Source organism: Lynx rufus, unplaced genomic scaffold, assembly GCF_022079265.1.
Source record: "Lynx rufus isolate CCGP_SWC_20201006 ecotype Redwood Valley unplaced genomic scaffold, mLynRuf1.p SCAF_4, whole genome shotgun sequence".
NCBI lineage: Eukaryota > Metazoa > Chordata > Mammalia > Carnivora > Felidae > Lynx > Lynx rufus.
The window spans coordinates 57,367,316-57,380,057 of NW_025814856.1; the positions used below are offsets into that span (position 1 = coordinate 57,367,316).

Genomic DNA, 12,742 nt, shown 5'->3' on the forward strand with positions numbered 1-12,742 from the left:
AGTTGGTTTCACCATCTCACTCTTTCCCGAGTATCCACAGCTCGGGTGGCAGGGTGGGGTGGCCTGGCCTGTGGGGCAGAGGCAGAGGAGCTGAGCGGGGGCTTCCTGGGCTTTGGAGAGGCCTGTGCTCATGGTTCCTGGCCCACCGTGTACTCTGCACAGGGCTCCCTCACCTGCCTGCACCTCCACACCCTGGGGAGTACGGACCCCAAGCTCAAGGGCTGAGGTCTAGGGACTCCTGGTGTGGGAATGACGGAGCAGGCTTGCCTCTGCCCTGACACCCTGCCCGGCACCCCATGACTCCCCAGAACCCCATGTGTGCCCCTCCTGGCAGAGCCCTCTCAGGACCTGGCTGCCTAGAGCACCCCCATGTCTCTCAAGGCCCAGGAGACCCCAGGGGCCACCCAGTCTGGCCTAGGGGCCTGACACCCTGTGGATCCCTCTGCCCCCCTGGGCTCTGAGTTCTGGTCCCTCCCCCAGCTCCACTCTGGGAAGGAACCCTGGCAATTCCCTTGATATTCCCCTTAGGAACAGAGGTCAGGGGACACTCCCAGTGAAATCACAGAGACCAGCAGAGAGAGCAGGCACCACAGGACATTTATTTGCAGCTGGCAAGTGCCAGGCCACCTGGGGTCAGGGCATGGATTGGCCCTCACATGGCTGCCGGCTGGGCAGCCGGGGAGACACTGGCCACCAGTAGGTGGGAGGGTGCCAGGGTGGAGGGACAGACCCTCTCGGCCCCAGCACTGGTGACACTGCCCCTGCATCCTCCAGGCTTCTCAATGGGGCTCAGTGCCAGGCCCGGGGGCCCGTGCCTCCAGAGTCATGGGGAGGGATGTACTAAAGGGGGTCGAGGCACATCTGGTTGGGCATTTGGCATCGCGGCCCAGCCTGGGGCCTGGGCAAGGTGGCCCCGGGGAAGGTCACTGGAACGTTCAGAGAGACTGGACCATGCGCTTGTGGGTGTCAAAAACGTAACGCTTGAAAGACAGGCTGAGGGCCACGTGCTGTGTGGGCTCGGGCCGCTCTGCCCCCTCCTCCTGCTTGGCTGCCTCCCCTCGTCCGGCCCGGCCCCGCTTCTTGAGGGTGGGCGTCAGGATCTTCTTGGACTCGGGGCTGAGGCCACCTGCAAGGCACAGAAAGAGAGCCTGTTAGCCTGCCGCTCCCTAGCCTGCCCCCTCACCTGCCCGGATGGGCACCCACCTGAAATAGCACATCTCCAAGTCCCCTTCTCCCAACTCTGCAACACCCTCACGCCCGCCGAAGCCGAGCCAGGACCCCCGTGCCACCTTGGCAGGCTCGCCCCCTTCTACCTCCTTCCCCAGCCAACGGACCCCTGAGGCCTATGGTCCACTCTGCCGCCTAAATCCCTGCATCCTGGCCCCTCCCCGCACCACGCTAGTCCACGGCAGGTCTGTCCAGCTTGGAGCTCAGCAGGGCTCCCTGCCTCCGTTTCCCAGTCCCTTGCCCCCCCATGCACTCTGCACTCAGGCTCCAGTGGGGATCAGCCCCACACTTGGTGGCCATGTCCTTCTCCTGCTCTACATGGTCCTGCTGTCTCCCAGAGCACTCACATTAAAACACATGCACTGAAGCTTGCCTTTGAGGCTCCCTGGGCTAGGAGTTCTCCAGCTGCCCCTGGGGATCCATTCTCTGCTCCTCTGTGTGCCTGGGAGGCTGGCCTCTGCAGAAGGCATATGGGCTCCTGTGGCCCTCTGGTTTCTGGTTGGGTCCAGCCAATGGGAGCCCCAGTGGATCAGAGGACAAGAGGGGAGAGCAAATGGGGTGACGATCCCTGCTCCCTAAGACTGGAGCTCCTGTCGGGGGTCCTTCCCCCTGGGCTCTTGCACACGCTGTCCCATGCAGGGTGGGGGTGGCCCCTACTCCTTCCCACCACATCTTACCGGCTCCTTTCAACTCCCCTCTGGCCACTCCCTCCATTGCATACAGTGTACAGACTTTATATTCACTCCCTCCGGACAAATGATTAAGTGGAAATCAGTTTCCTGCTGACAACCCTGACTCAGACCAACCCCAACTCTTCCGGCCCCTTCACCCACTGCTTTTGCGCTTTCCCTGCGGCCCTGAGGAACACACGACTGTCCCTGGGCTCCCCAGCGTCACACTTGTGGGCCTCTGCAAATGCTGTTCCCTCTGCCTGGGACGCCCTTCCCCTCCTTGCTAATGGGAAGAAACCCTGCTCATCCTTGAACAGCAGGCTTGCTCTGGGGCTCGTCTGTATGAAGAAACTGCTTGGTTGTACCATGGTGCGGCCTCTTCGGGGGCTGCTGGCCAGGACGAGCACTCGGCTGCCTCGAGCATAGGGGCCGAGGCTCTGGCTCACCCGAGGCTGTGGTCAGACCTCAGACTGGCCCGGCACAAGCAGAGCTCCCTGGGGCAGGCGTTCACCCTCTGAGGCCGCTCACGACCCCACTGGGGGAACCTGGGGGGAGCAGACTGGCAGGGCTGTTGGGGGGGTGAGCTGAGGGGGCACCGTGAGACTTGCATGGGGCAGGGAGGCCCAGCGGGCGGCAGCTCCTGGAGCGGCTACAGGGAGAGCTGGGTCCAACCCTTCTTCCCCTGGGGAGAGGCCAGTGGGGTGGAGTCCAGCCTACACTGTGCTTGCTAAAAGAGGGGTCCTGGCAGGCCTGTGTCCCCCAGAGAGGGCGCTTACTTCTAATAGGCACAGAGGGGCCGCATCAGCCAGTGGACCCAGAGGCCGGGTGTCTAGAGCTGGTGGGAAGTTGGGGGTAGGCACCAGGTGGAGGGCTCCCCTCCCTGCATGCCCCGGGGCGCCCTGATCTGCATCTGCCAGCACGTGAAGGGCATCCTCCTTTGCCCCAGTGCTGGCTGGGTGCCAGCTGTCTGCCTGAGACGAAAAGGCAGATGTGCAGCTCTGGAGGACCTTTGCACATCGTGTCTTAACCAGCTGGGGGCTCTGGGCGGCAGCGGTGGGTGGATTCTTCTGGCTTAGACCAGGCACTCACGCATGCTTGCTGAAGATGTCAGCAAGCCCTTCATCTTACAGATGAGAAGACAGAGGGCCCCATGGAGGGCTCCTCCAGGCCCCACAGAGGGTCCGGAAGAGCGAGGATTTGAACTCTGGGCTTGCTTCTGATGGCAAATGCTGGCCAGCCCGGCCCTCAGTGGGGGTACCCCTTAAGCAGACGCCTGAAAATGGTTGTGCAGGGGACCATCAGCTGTGGAGCATCCTGTACTGGCCCTGCAGTTCCCTGATGTTCAGAAAGGTGGCCAGGAGGCTGCTTGAAGGGACACGGTACAGTCTGTTGGGGAAGTTCTGCCTCCTCCATGAAGGACTCTGTCTCCCTGTCCACAGGCCTCTCAGAGCCTGCACCACCTGCATTGCCCAGGAAGGCTGGGACTTGTGGCCAATGCGAATGGGGCTCTGGGACGCTAGGAGCCTGTGGGGCCCCTAGCATGGGGAGCCACCCTCTGGCTGCGCAGCATGGTGTCTGATCACAGGCCCCACACCCAGCTGGTCTGCGTGCCTCTGGGATGGGGCGTGGGAATGGCCCCGGGCCAGGCCCCCAAGCAAGCACCAGGCCTGCAGGTATCTGCCTCCCTGAATCGGAGTCCTGGCCTTCCTTCTGCAAACAGAGAAGGTGGCTGGCACCAGACCCTGACAAATGGCATGGGCGGCCTGTCTCCCTGTGGTGCCAGGAGGTCTGATGGCTGAAGAGGCGCGGGGCTCCCCGGCGTCTGCGCCGGGCTAGGGAGACAGGCGTGGCCCAATCGGCGGTCCATCTCGCCCGCGCTGGCTCTCATTACACACGGTGCATACCTCGCACGGCCCAAAGCAGGCAGAGCCAGAAAATCTATCTGGCACAGGCAAACATGAGGCCGTTTAATTGCTCTACTGAGATGGTCAGGCTCCTTTACCTCTGCTCCGTTTGGGGTGGCCTGGACACAATGCCCAGAAAGCCTCCCCAACGTGGGCCTGTTCTCTGGTGCTGCCGAAGCTGTTGGATTTGCGGAAAACGTCGCTGGGAGCTGCTTCGTTTTGCAGTGGCTTTTTCCTCCCCTTAGCCAAACAGCCAAAGCAGGGAAATGAAGGGCAGGTCAGGGTGTCGGGGGTCGGAGCTGCTGCCCACCTAATCGCCGGGCTTCTCCCAACCTGCCCCTGTGTCTTTCAGTGAAAAACGCTCACAGGAGGCTCTAGGACTGGAGATGACAGCGGTGAACACGCAGACCAGGGCCTGGCCCCCACAGAGTTTACTAGTCCGAGAAGAGGCAGAGGGGAAACAAGCCAGCAAGATAATCCAGATAGCCACTGAGGCCATCAAGGAAGCAAAAGTGCTGTGTCACCAGGAGGGGAGGATGGCCAGGTCGCTTGCGCCCAGGGCAGGCTTTTCTGAGGAAGAGTTCCGAACGGGGACCAGGTGACAGGGACTGGCCGCACGCAGACCTGGGCAAGGGTCTGCATGCAAAGGGAGTCTGAGTGCTGGGTGGGAATGAGCGTGACGCTCGAGTATGGATGAGGACGTGTGGCTACATGCTGGTGGGGCTACAGGGTGACCGCAGCTTACCGAGTCCCCATAGTGCTCCCTGTGTGCCAGGCTTTTCGGGAGCCCAAATCAGGGAGGGTCCCAGGGACCTCTGGGGGCTCAGAGTGGTGAGGGATGTCCACCCGCCCAGCATCCACCAGGGCTCCCCACACTTCCTGTGCGCCCTGGGGATACAGAGGCAAGCAGGACGGTCCCACTCTCATGGAGCTACCGTCCTCTCTTAGGGACCTCCCCCTGAAGCACCCTCGAGAGGCCCCATGGGTTGGGTAGCCATGTGTCGCCCCTCCTGGGATGGCCCCTGACGTTGAGAGCATGTCTGGAGCTCCTGGCCTCTGACTTCTGCATCCCTCTTCTCCCACCCGAGCTGGCCTGCATTGTGTCTCTGAACTGTCCCCCTCACCTGACACACCAGGTGCATTCCCACCTCAGGGCCTTTGCATTCACTGGTTCCTCTGCTGGCAGATCCGCCCCAGGAGTTCCAGTGGCTCCCAGGCCCGCCTCCTTCTAATCGCTGTGCAAATGACACCTCCTGGTGAGGCCTTCTTGACCGCTATCATCCCCTCCTGCCCCAACCCCCCACCCAGTTATTTTTTTCCAATAGCTATTATCACCTTCTGACATACTGCTGTAAGTTCCTCATTTTGATGTCTGTTCTCTGCCCCTGCTGTATGCACGTCCTACCACGGCAGGGATTTTTGTCTCTGCATGCACCGCTGTAAGCCCAACACCTAGAACACTCCCTGGCTCACGGGGGGGGGGGGGGCTCAAAGAATACTACGAATGAAAAGTGCTGGATGAGACCCTCTGAGACCCTGCTGGGTGAGCACTGGCTACTAAGCTCCCCAAATGGTCACCGCATGGACCCAGCCACCTACTTCTAGGCATTCCGTCCCAATAAGCAACCTGAGATTTGTATACACAGATGTCACCACGTGTGCGGGCACTTGACCCCCACAGCCCAGTGTGGAAGAAACTGAGGCCCGGGAGAGTGACAGGCCCCAGGTTACACAGGTCTGGAGAGGCAGAGCTGGACTTGTGAGGCTACCCGATCCCAAGGTCTGTGTGCACCACGGAGGATGTGCGTTGGCCTGTGGAGTTACAAGGGTGCTGAGACCTGTGGGAGGGCAGTCAGGACGGGATTGGCATGCATCTGCTGCGGCAGAATATTCTGGGAGATGAAGTGACACCTGAGAAGAGTTCACAGTTACACAAAGGCAAACTTAAAAATTAACTGAAAAAAAAAAAAAGAAAAAGAAAACGCCACAGGAATACAAATTTGTTGGAACAGTTCTGCTCTAACTCTGGGATGCAGAAAGAAAGACTAGAAGACTATCCACTAGGCCGTCAGAGATCGGGGGTAAGTTACAGGCGATGCTCTTCTTTCTACTTTTCTCCACTTCCCGAGGTTAATACTGTGAGCCTGGGTGCTCACGGGGCCATCTCCTACGGGCCACTGGCATGGCCTCCTGCACCCAGGCCCAGAGGAAGCAGAGTGCGGCCCAGTGCAGTCTGGCTGCTGAATGCACGGCCACACGGGGAGGCAGCGGGGAGGGAGGAGGGCTCCAGGGGAGCGGGCAGGGGAGGAAGGGGAGACTGGGGAGGTGGCTGTCACCCCGGGCCAGGTCTCGTCTCCACGTCCTGGTTAAGACCGCCGTGGGCCAGGAAGCTCACTGCCATCCCTGGGCCAATGGCGTCGTCTCTGCAGTAATCCGGCCCCGTGAAGGATGAGCTGAGCACCACCTCAGGCCATGCTCATGGCTCCTTTGTGGCCACTGAAAGCCCAGGGTTTCTGACGCTGCTGCCGCATCAAGGGCAGTAACTGGAAGGCACAGGCTTAGGGTATCACTCTCTACAGCCTCCTGAGGGTCTGCTCCTTGCTCCCCAGCCTTGCTGCCCTGTCCCCCGGGGGGGCCTCCTCCCGGGTCCTGCTCCCCCCCGTGGAGGGGCTGCTCGGAGGCACATACGGAGCTCTGGGCTCCAACAGGACAAAGTCTATGGCCTTGCCTGGCATCCAAGACCCTGGGTCGTCAGGGTGTACCTCCCTCTACGCCTCACCCTCTGCTTCCTCTCACTCCCGTTCAGCTTACACTCCAGCCCGCAGAAATCAAGCAGGGCCTCCGACGACTTCCCTTTGTCTGGAACGCTCCTCCACGCCTTTCCTGTCTGGCTGACGCCTACTCTGCCACTGTCTCTGTCAGAAGGCTTTCCCTCACCTGCCCCAGCGGAGCAGATTCCCTCCTGGAACCCTACTTGGCATGATGTTTGCCTTTTTTTTTTTTTTTTTTTGGAGAGAGGGAGCACATGTGTGTGTGTGTGTGTGTGTACATGTGCACATGCGTAAAATGGGGGAGGGGCAGAGGGAGGAGGTGGTGAGAGAGAAAGAAAGAGGGAGAATCTTAAGCAGGCTCCATGCTCAGCATGGAGCCCGACACGGGCCTGAGATTACGACCTGAGCCGAAATCAAGAGTCGGACGGACATCTAACCAACTGGGCCACTCAGGCGCCCCAATGTTTGCTTTCTGCATCCATCCCCCGGGTGGCCTGTTGGGGGGACTGCCTCTTCGGTGCTGGGCACAGGGCCTGGCAGGCGGGCTCAGGGAGGGTGCGCCAGGTAAAGGCAAAGGGAAGGAGCAGTCTCGCCCAGGTGTGCAGGGCAGCGGAAGTGAGAGAAACACTTGCACAGAGCCTGTGCCTCCAGACTAGGAAATACCTGTCTGCAAGGTCATGGCCCAGGAAGCCCAGGCTCAGACAGCAGGCCTGCTCCATGTGAGCGGGAACGTGGCTCCCTACCTGGCAGGGTGGGCACAGAGCTAAATGAGCTCCGTGTGTGAAGTTCACACCGTGGCCGTTGCTCCACAGGGAGACCTCTCTGCTCCTTCTCCCCAGACCTCAGGATTCCCGGAGCTGGGCTGCCCGATCCATTCTCCAACAAGCCCAGCCTGGGATGCGGTGGGGGCGGGTCGGCCTGACCTCGGGGTGACGCTGCTAGCCGTGGCTTTCCTTGGGGACACTCTCCCAGGGCCGGGCTGGCCTTTCTCACCCAGTGCCAGCTACACACAAAGGCACAGTGGGCTGGAGGCTGCTGGGTCTTGGCTTGGGCCGGGGGTAATCAGGGAAGAATGCGGGAAACACAACAGTTTCCCAAGCCCTGGCCGCGGGTGCCGCCCTGACATGGCCATCAAAGGCCGGCAAATTGCCTCCAATTGCTGGCGTCGCTTTCATGTTGGGGGCCAGACTGGAAGAAGGGCCTCCACGCTGGTGGGCGGCCTGCACCCCCCAGTGGGAACTGAGCCCTTGCAAGCAGCTTGGGGTCAGCGGCCCCCTCGGTGGCCCCGTGGGGCTGCAGCCAACTCCAGCCGCCCCAGCTTCCCCTCCTAGAACAAGCAGCTTTGGAAAGAGCCGAAATGACAGGGCAGAAAGAGAGCCGGGGTAAGGGGTGGTGGCGGGGGGGGGGGGGCGGGGCGGAGGGGGGGAGCCCTTTTTAGGGTCAGTATCCTGGTGATGACAGAAGGGCTGGGGAGCTCAGAGGGACATGCCTGGCAAGCTGGGCTGGGCTGACATATGGGATGGCCGAGACGGATGGCCACAGAGGGCCTTGAATCCAGCCAGATCCTGAGTCTAGACTGGATGCTTGGCCTGGGAGCAAGAGGGGCTGCCCAAAGGAGGGGACCTCTGTCAGCGAGGTGACCCTGAGCAGCGAGGCTGAGGTCCTTCAAACAGCATGGCTGCACCGTTACCCAGTGGGATCCACCGTCAAACTTCACCTGAAGAAAGGCGTCTCTGCATGCCTGCCCTGTTAACGAGGCTGCCTTGCACAGGTCACAGGTGGTCACAGGAGGTACGCGTGGCACAGTGCCTGATGAGACCTCTGATGTGGCTAATGTGGTGGCTTGTGCAGGATGTGCTGCTGAGGGCAAGGCTGGAGGTCAGTCTAGCTGGGAGTGGGCTGCAGGGGGTGGGGAGGGCACAGAAACCGGAGGCGGACTCGGCCAGGGCGGTAGTGGCCATGAAACAGGGCGGTAGTGGCCATGAAACAGGGCGGGGCCCTGTTGTGTCCGATTGGCACAGGGCTGTTGCTGCCGCCCCATCCTGCAGGGACATCGAGGTGCAAGGACTTGCCCGCGGCCCTGCTGTAGCTGGTGGTGGAGCTGAGAATGGAACCCAGATCCCTCTGCTGGCCAGTGGCCCAGGATGGCGTGGGCCCTGTACAAGCTTAGCTCCGACAGCACCAGTGGAGAGGAGAGGCCCAAGGAGGACAGGCCTGGTTTTCAGCGCAAGGCCCAGAGGCGAGCTGGTGCTGGGAGGGCCTAGCGGGTTAGGGAGAGCCTGGCTGGCCACAGGAGCCAATAGGAAGGTTGCAGGGGAAGAGGAGAGAATGGCCGAGAGGGACAGCCCTTGGGGACACCAGTCGGCTGGCTCCCTTTGCTGGGGCCCCTGACCTCATCTGTGAGAGGTGCTGGTGACTGTGGAACCCTCCCGCCATCTCTTTGTCAGCCCTGGTTTTCCACATTTATCCTTGGGAGCGGAAGCCTTTAACGTGCTGCTTGGGGCTGGGAAAGCTGCCTGGTTTTCTCTCCTTTCTCTTCCTGCTATGGATCCCGTATGTAAACAAAGATGCAATTTGCTTTAAAAAGATAAGGTGATTAAGTTTTTATCAGACATGTACTCCGCTGTCCCTGCAACAAAGGGAATTAGGGGAAGGCGGGCGACAGAACAGGCCCTTTATTGGAACTGCGCTTTCTGAGGCTCTCGAGCGCACACTCGACGGGCTCCACGCAGCCCCTTTGATTGGGTGGAGGCGAGGCAACGGGCGCCCACACCCCCATTTTGATGTCTTAATGTTGCCTAATTCCTCCTTTAATTTATATTAAGCTTCTTAACAGCAATGATGAATTCTTCAAAAACAAAAAAGGACCCTTTGCACAAATCTTTCCCACACCGTGTAAATTGAAATTATAATGTAGTCAAGCCTTTGGAGATTGGGGGTGCGCGGGGAGGGAAAACCAGTGCATTATGTGGAAGGAAGGACTTTAAGGCAAAAACAAAGCCGTTCTGAAAAAGGCAATGACTTGGTCTCAAGAATCAGAAGCTCAGTTATTAGAGGGGCAGCCCAGGAGGAGGAAAGTTCCCTGTCATTCAGGGGGACAGTGAGGGGGCCACTGGGGTGGGGTTGGGGGCGTTCTGAACTACCCAACACCATCCACTGTTGGCTCCCACCTGTTCCTCACAGGGGCGGCCCAGCACTCACCTGGGGCAGGGCTTCATCCCCCTAAAGTGGCTGTGGGGGGGTCACTGAGGCTTATAGTCCCAGTAGCCAGGGGCTCCACATCCCATCCAGGTCATGCCTGGTATGCAGCCCAGAAGTTCAGGTAGGGTTCAAACCTCTGCTTGACTCTGAACAGCCCCAAGTGGGGAGCCCGCTCCTTCCCAAGTGGGGAGCATCTCTGATGGCTGGCCTTGTGCTCCATGGGGGCCCCTTCCCTCAGTGTCCCTCCAGGCCCTGGCGGAGGGCCTGGCACTAGGGCCTCAGGCACTGGCCTCTGGGCATAAGCCACCAGGCTGCTCTCCCACCAGCTCCTTCTGATCTGCCTGTCGCCGAAGAGATGTTTCCAGAACAAAATCCTGATCATCCCTCCCAGCTCAGAATCTTCCGCCATTCCTCAGGCAGGTGTCCAGATTCCTCCAGCTGGCTCCCCACCTTCACCACTCAACCCTACACAGCCCCCAACCCATCACAGGCCCTTTGCACTCACCCCTGCCTGGGAGCCCCATCACACCCATTCACAGGCCTCACAACTCACCCCTGCACAGGGCTCCCCACTCACCCTACCCTGGCTCTGTACTGGTGTTCCCTCATCTTGGGGTGACTCACAACACTCGTCTACCTGGCAAACCTCACTCCTTTGGTTTTTCAGCAAAAGTTTTAGCATCTTGGCTCGGCCTTCTCTGCTACCTTCCAGGCCTCTATCCTCCAAGGGGACCAAGGCTTTCCACAAGCGGACCACGTCTAGACCCTGTGTCCTCAGGAGACAAAGTGCGGCCTGCAGCCGTGGCCAGCAGCCCCAGGAAGGGGGACTACTGGTGACCTAAGCCTGCTCCCACTCTGCCTCGTCTGCCAGTGGGCTGGGCCCTGGCGGCTGGCTCTCTCCCAAGGATGACCGTCCCCAGGGGGTCAGGGCTCACCCACCTGACCGTCTGGTTCCTAATCACCCTCTCACTGCTGGACAGCCAAGTCAGGCCCTGTCAGTTCACAGGAGGCTTGGGGAGCAGGAGGCCGGGCAGCTGGGCTGCTAGAGGAGGCAGGAATGTGCACTGGCCCTTTCCTCCAACATGTCCCGTACGCCCAGATCTAGAGGCCGGCTCCTCAGCACCCAGGGGGCCTGGACCCCAGTCCCAACCCCTGGGCTCACATTCCCCATCAGCACAGGCGGTACAACCGCGTGGGTGTGCCAGGCACGGTCGAGGGGCAGGGGGGCTGCGGGTGTTGGTGGCTGCGACCCGGGGATGGAGCTGAGCTGCCTCGGAATGGCAATTTCCAGAAGGGGAGCCTAGACAGCAGTGTTCCCAGGGACTCCTTCTGGCTGGCCCTCTGGGCTGAGGTTTGAAGTCTCTAGGTGGGGAAGGCTGGCTGGAGCTTAGGGCCCAGGTCTGCCCTGGAGGGAGGGAGCAGAGGTGAGGCAGGCTTTGAAGGTCAGTGGCTGGGTAGGGGACTGGCTAGGTCGCTTTGCCTCTACTTCTGCCACCACTATCATAGGGACTGCTTAGCTAGTGTCCTTGTCAACATACCATCCAGCCAGGTGGGTTCAGACAGCATCTCATTCAAGCCTCCAGACATCCTATAAGTCACTTTGTAGGCAGGGAGGTGACTGCCCAAAGTCACACAACAGTAAATGGGGAGTAGCACTTTACATTCGAGCCTGTGGCTTTACACAGCTGTCTATCCTGCTGCAGGCCTGGGAGTCTGGCTATGGGCCTGGCCACCCCAGAGCCCTGCTGCTTCTCACTGGGAACAAAGCAGCAGGGACAGCAATGCCATGGGCAGAGGGGCCTAGGGGGCTACTACCCCTGAGGGTGGGGAGGAGATGGCAAAAGGCAAGGGTATTGACATGACTGGGGGACCACCCTGACTTGGGCAGCAGGCACCTCTCACCCGGCACTCCCAGGCCAGGGCAACCAGTGTGGGCTGGGCCAGGTGGGGGACCTTGTCTCCAGAGACTTCCAGGGATGAGGCCTCACGTGCCTCTATGTTCTGGATTCCAGAGGTGGGGGGGACACTGCTGGAGCTTGGCCACTGCCTAGGCAGACTCTGAGAGCGGTCTTAATGGCAGAGAGGGGGTCTGAAGTAGAAAGCCCATCTTGTGTGAGGCAGGCCTGGCCCAAATTGCCCCAAAGATGGGCTCTGGCCAGTTCTCGATAATGCTGAAAACACCACCAATGGTCACCCTAGCCAACGTTCACTGTGCCTTTCTTACGTCCTGATCGTACGGCTTCTCCACTCCACAACCGCTCCCTGGGGGTTGGCTCTATTTATACACAGAGGCACAGAGAGAGCCAGTACGTGCCCAAGGCCACACAGTGAAGATGTGGTAGGCTGAGCTCAAACTTGCAGTCTGGCTTCTGAGCTGGACTCTCCTCTGCTGCATTGTGTCAGAGGTGCACCGTGGGGCCACCCTCCGGCACTGGTCCTGGCCCCCAAGACCTCTGTCATGGGTGGACATGAGCTCGTTTCCCTGACTGTTACTCTGTGAGGGCAGAGACTAGATCCCAGAGCCTGGCTCAGCATCTGGCCAGGGAAGGATCAGACAAGCACTTTTCCGTGTCTCAACCTGCTCAAGGAAGGTACAGTATTCACTCCATCATTCAGAGACACTGAGGCCCAGGGATATGAAATGATTCGCCCGAGGTCACACAGTCAGTGGCAAACAAGGGCTCATCCATCCTCACTGCTACTCGAATCCCAAGTTCTTTTCCAGGTAGCTAGAGGAAAGGGGTCGTCACCCTTCTTCAGACGGCACTGCAGAACGCCACTGACAGTGAGCCATGCACACACACGTGCGCGCACACAAGCACACAAATCTCTGGACTGAGAACCCCCCGAACGGGCAGGATCCATTCCCTTCGGTAGGGTCTGTTTAGCAATCGGAACACAGTGGCCGCTGAGACAGTCTCAGGTAATCGCCGGAGGGCAGTGACCAGGCCAAGGAGCTTGCCTAGAG

At 60.1% G+C, this 12,742-nt stretch overlaps 1 protein-coding gene across 1 annotated transcript in view; it reads right to left on the reverse strand.

The window, feature by feature from the left end:
* Positions 1-578: 578 nt before the first annotated feature.
* Positions 579-12,742, reverse strand: part of EEFSEC (eukaryotic elongation factor, selenocysteine-tRNA specific) — a 250,282-nt gene continuing 238,118 nt past the window's right edge. Inside the window, exon 7 of the mRNA XM_047096360.1 lies at positions 579-1,126. Within this exon, the coding sequence (XP_046952316.1) occupies positions 936-1,126 (191 nt within the window). The 3' untranslated portion in view covers positions 579-935. The remainder of the gene's footprint in view (positions 1,127-12,742) is intronic.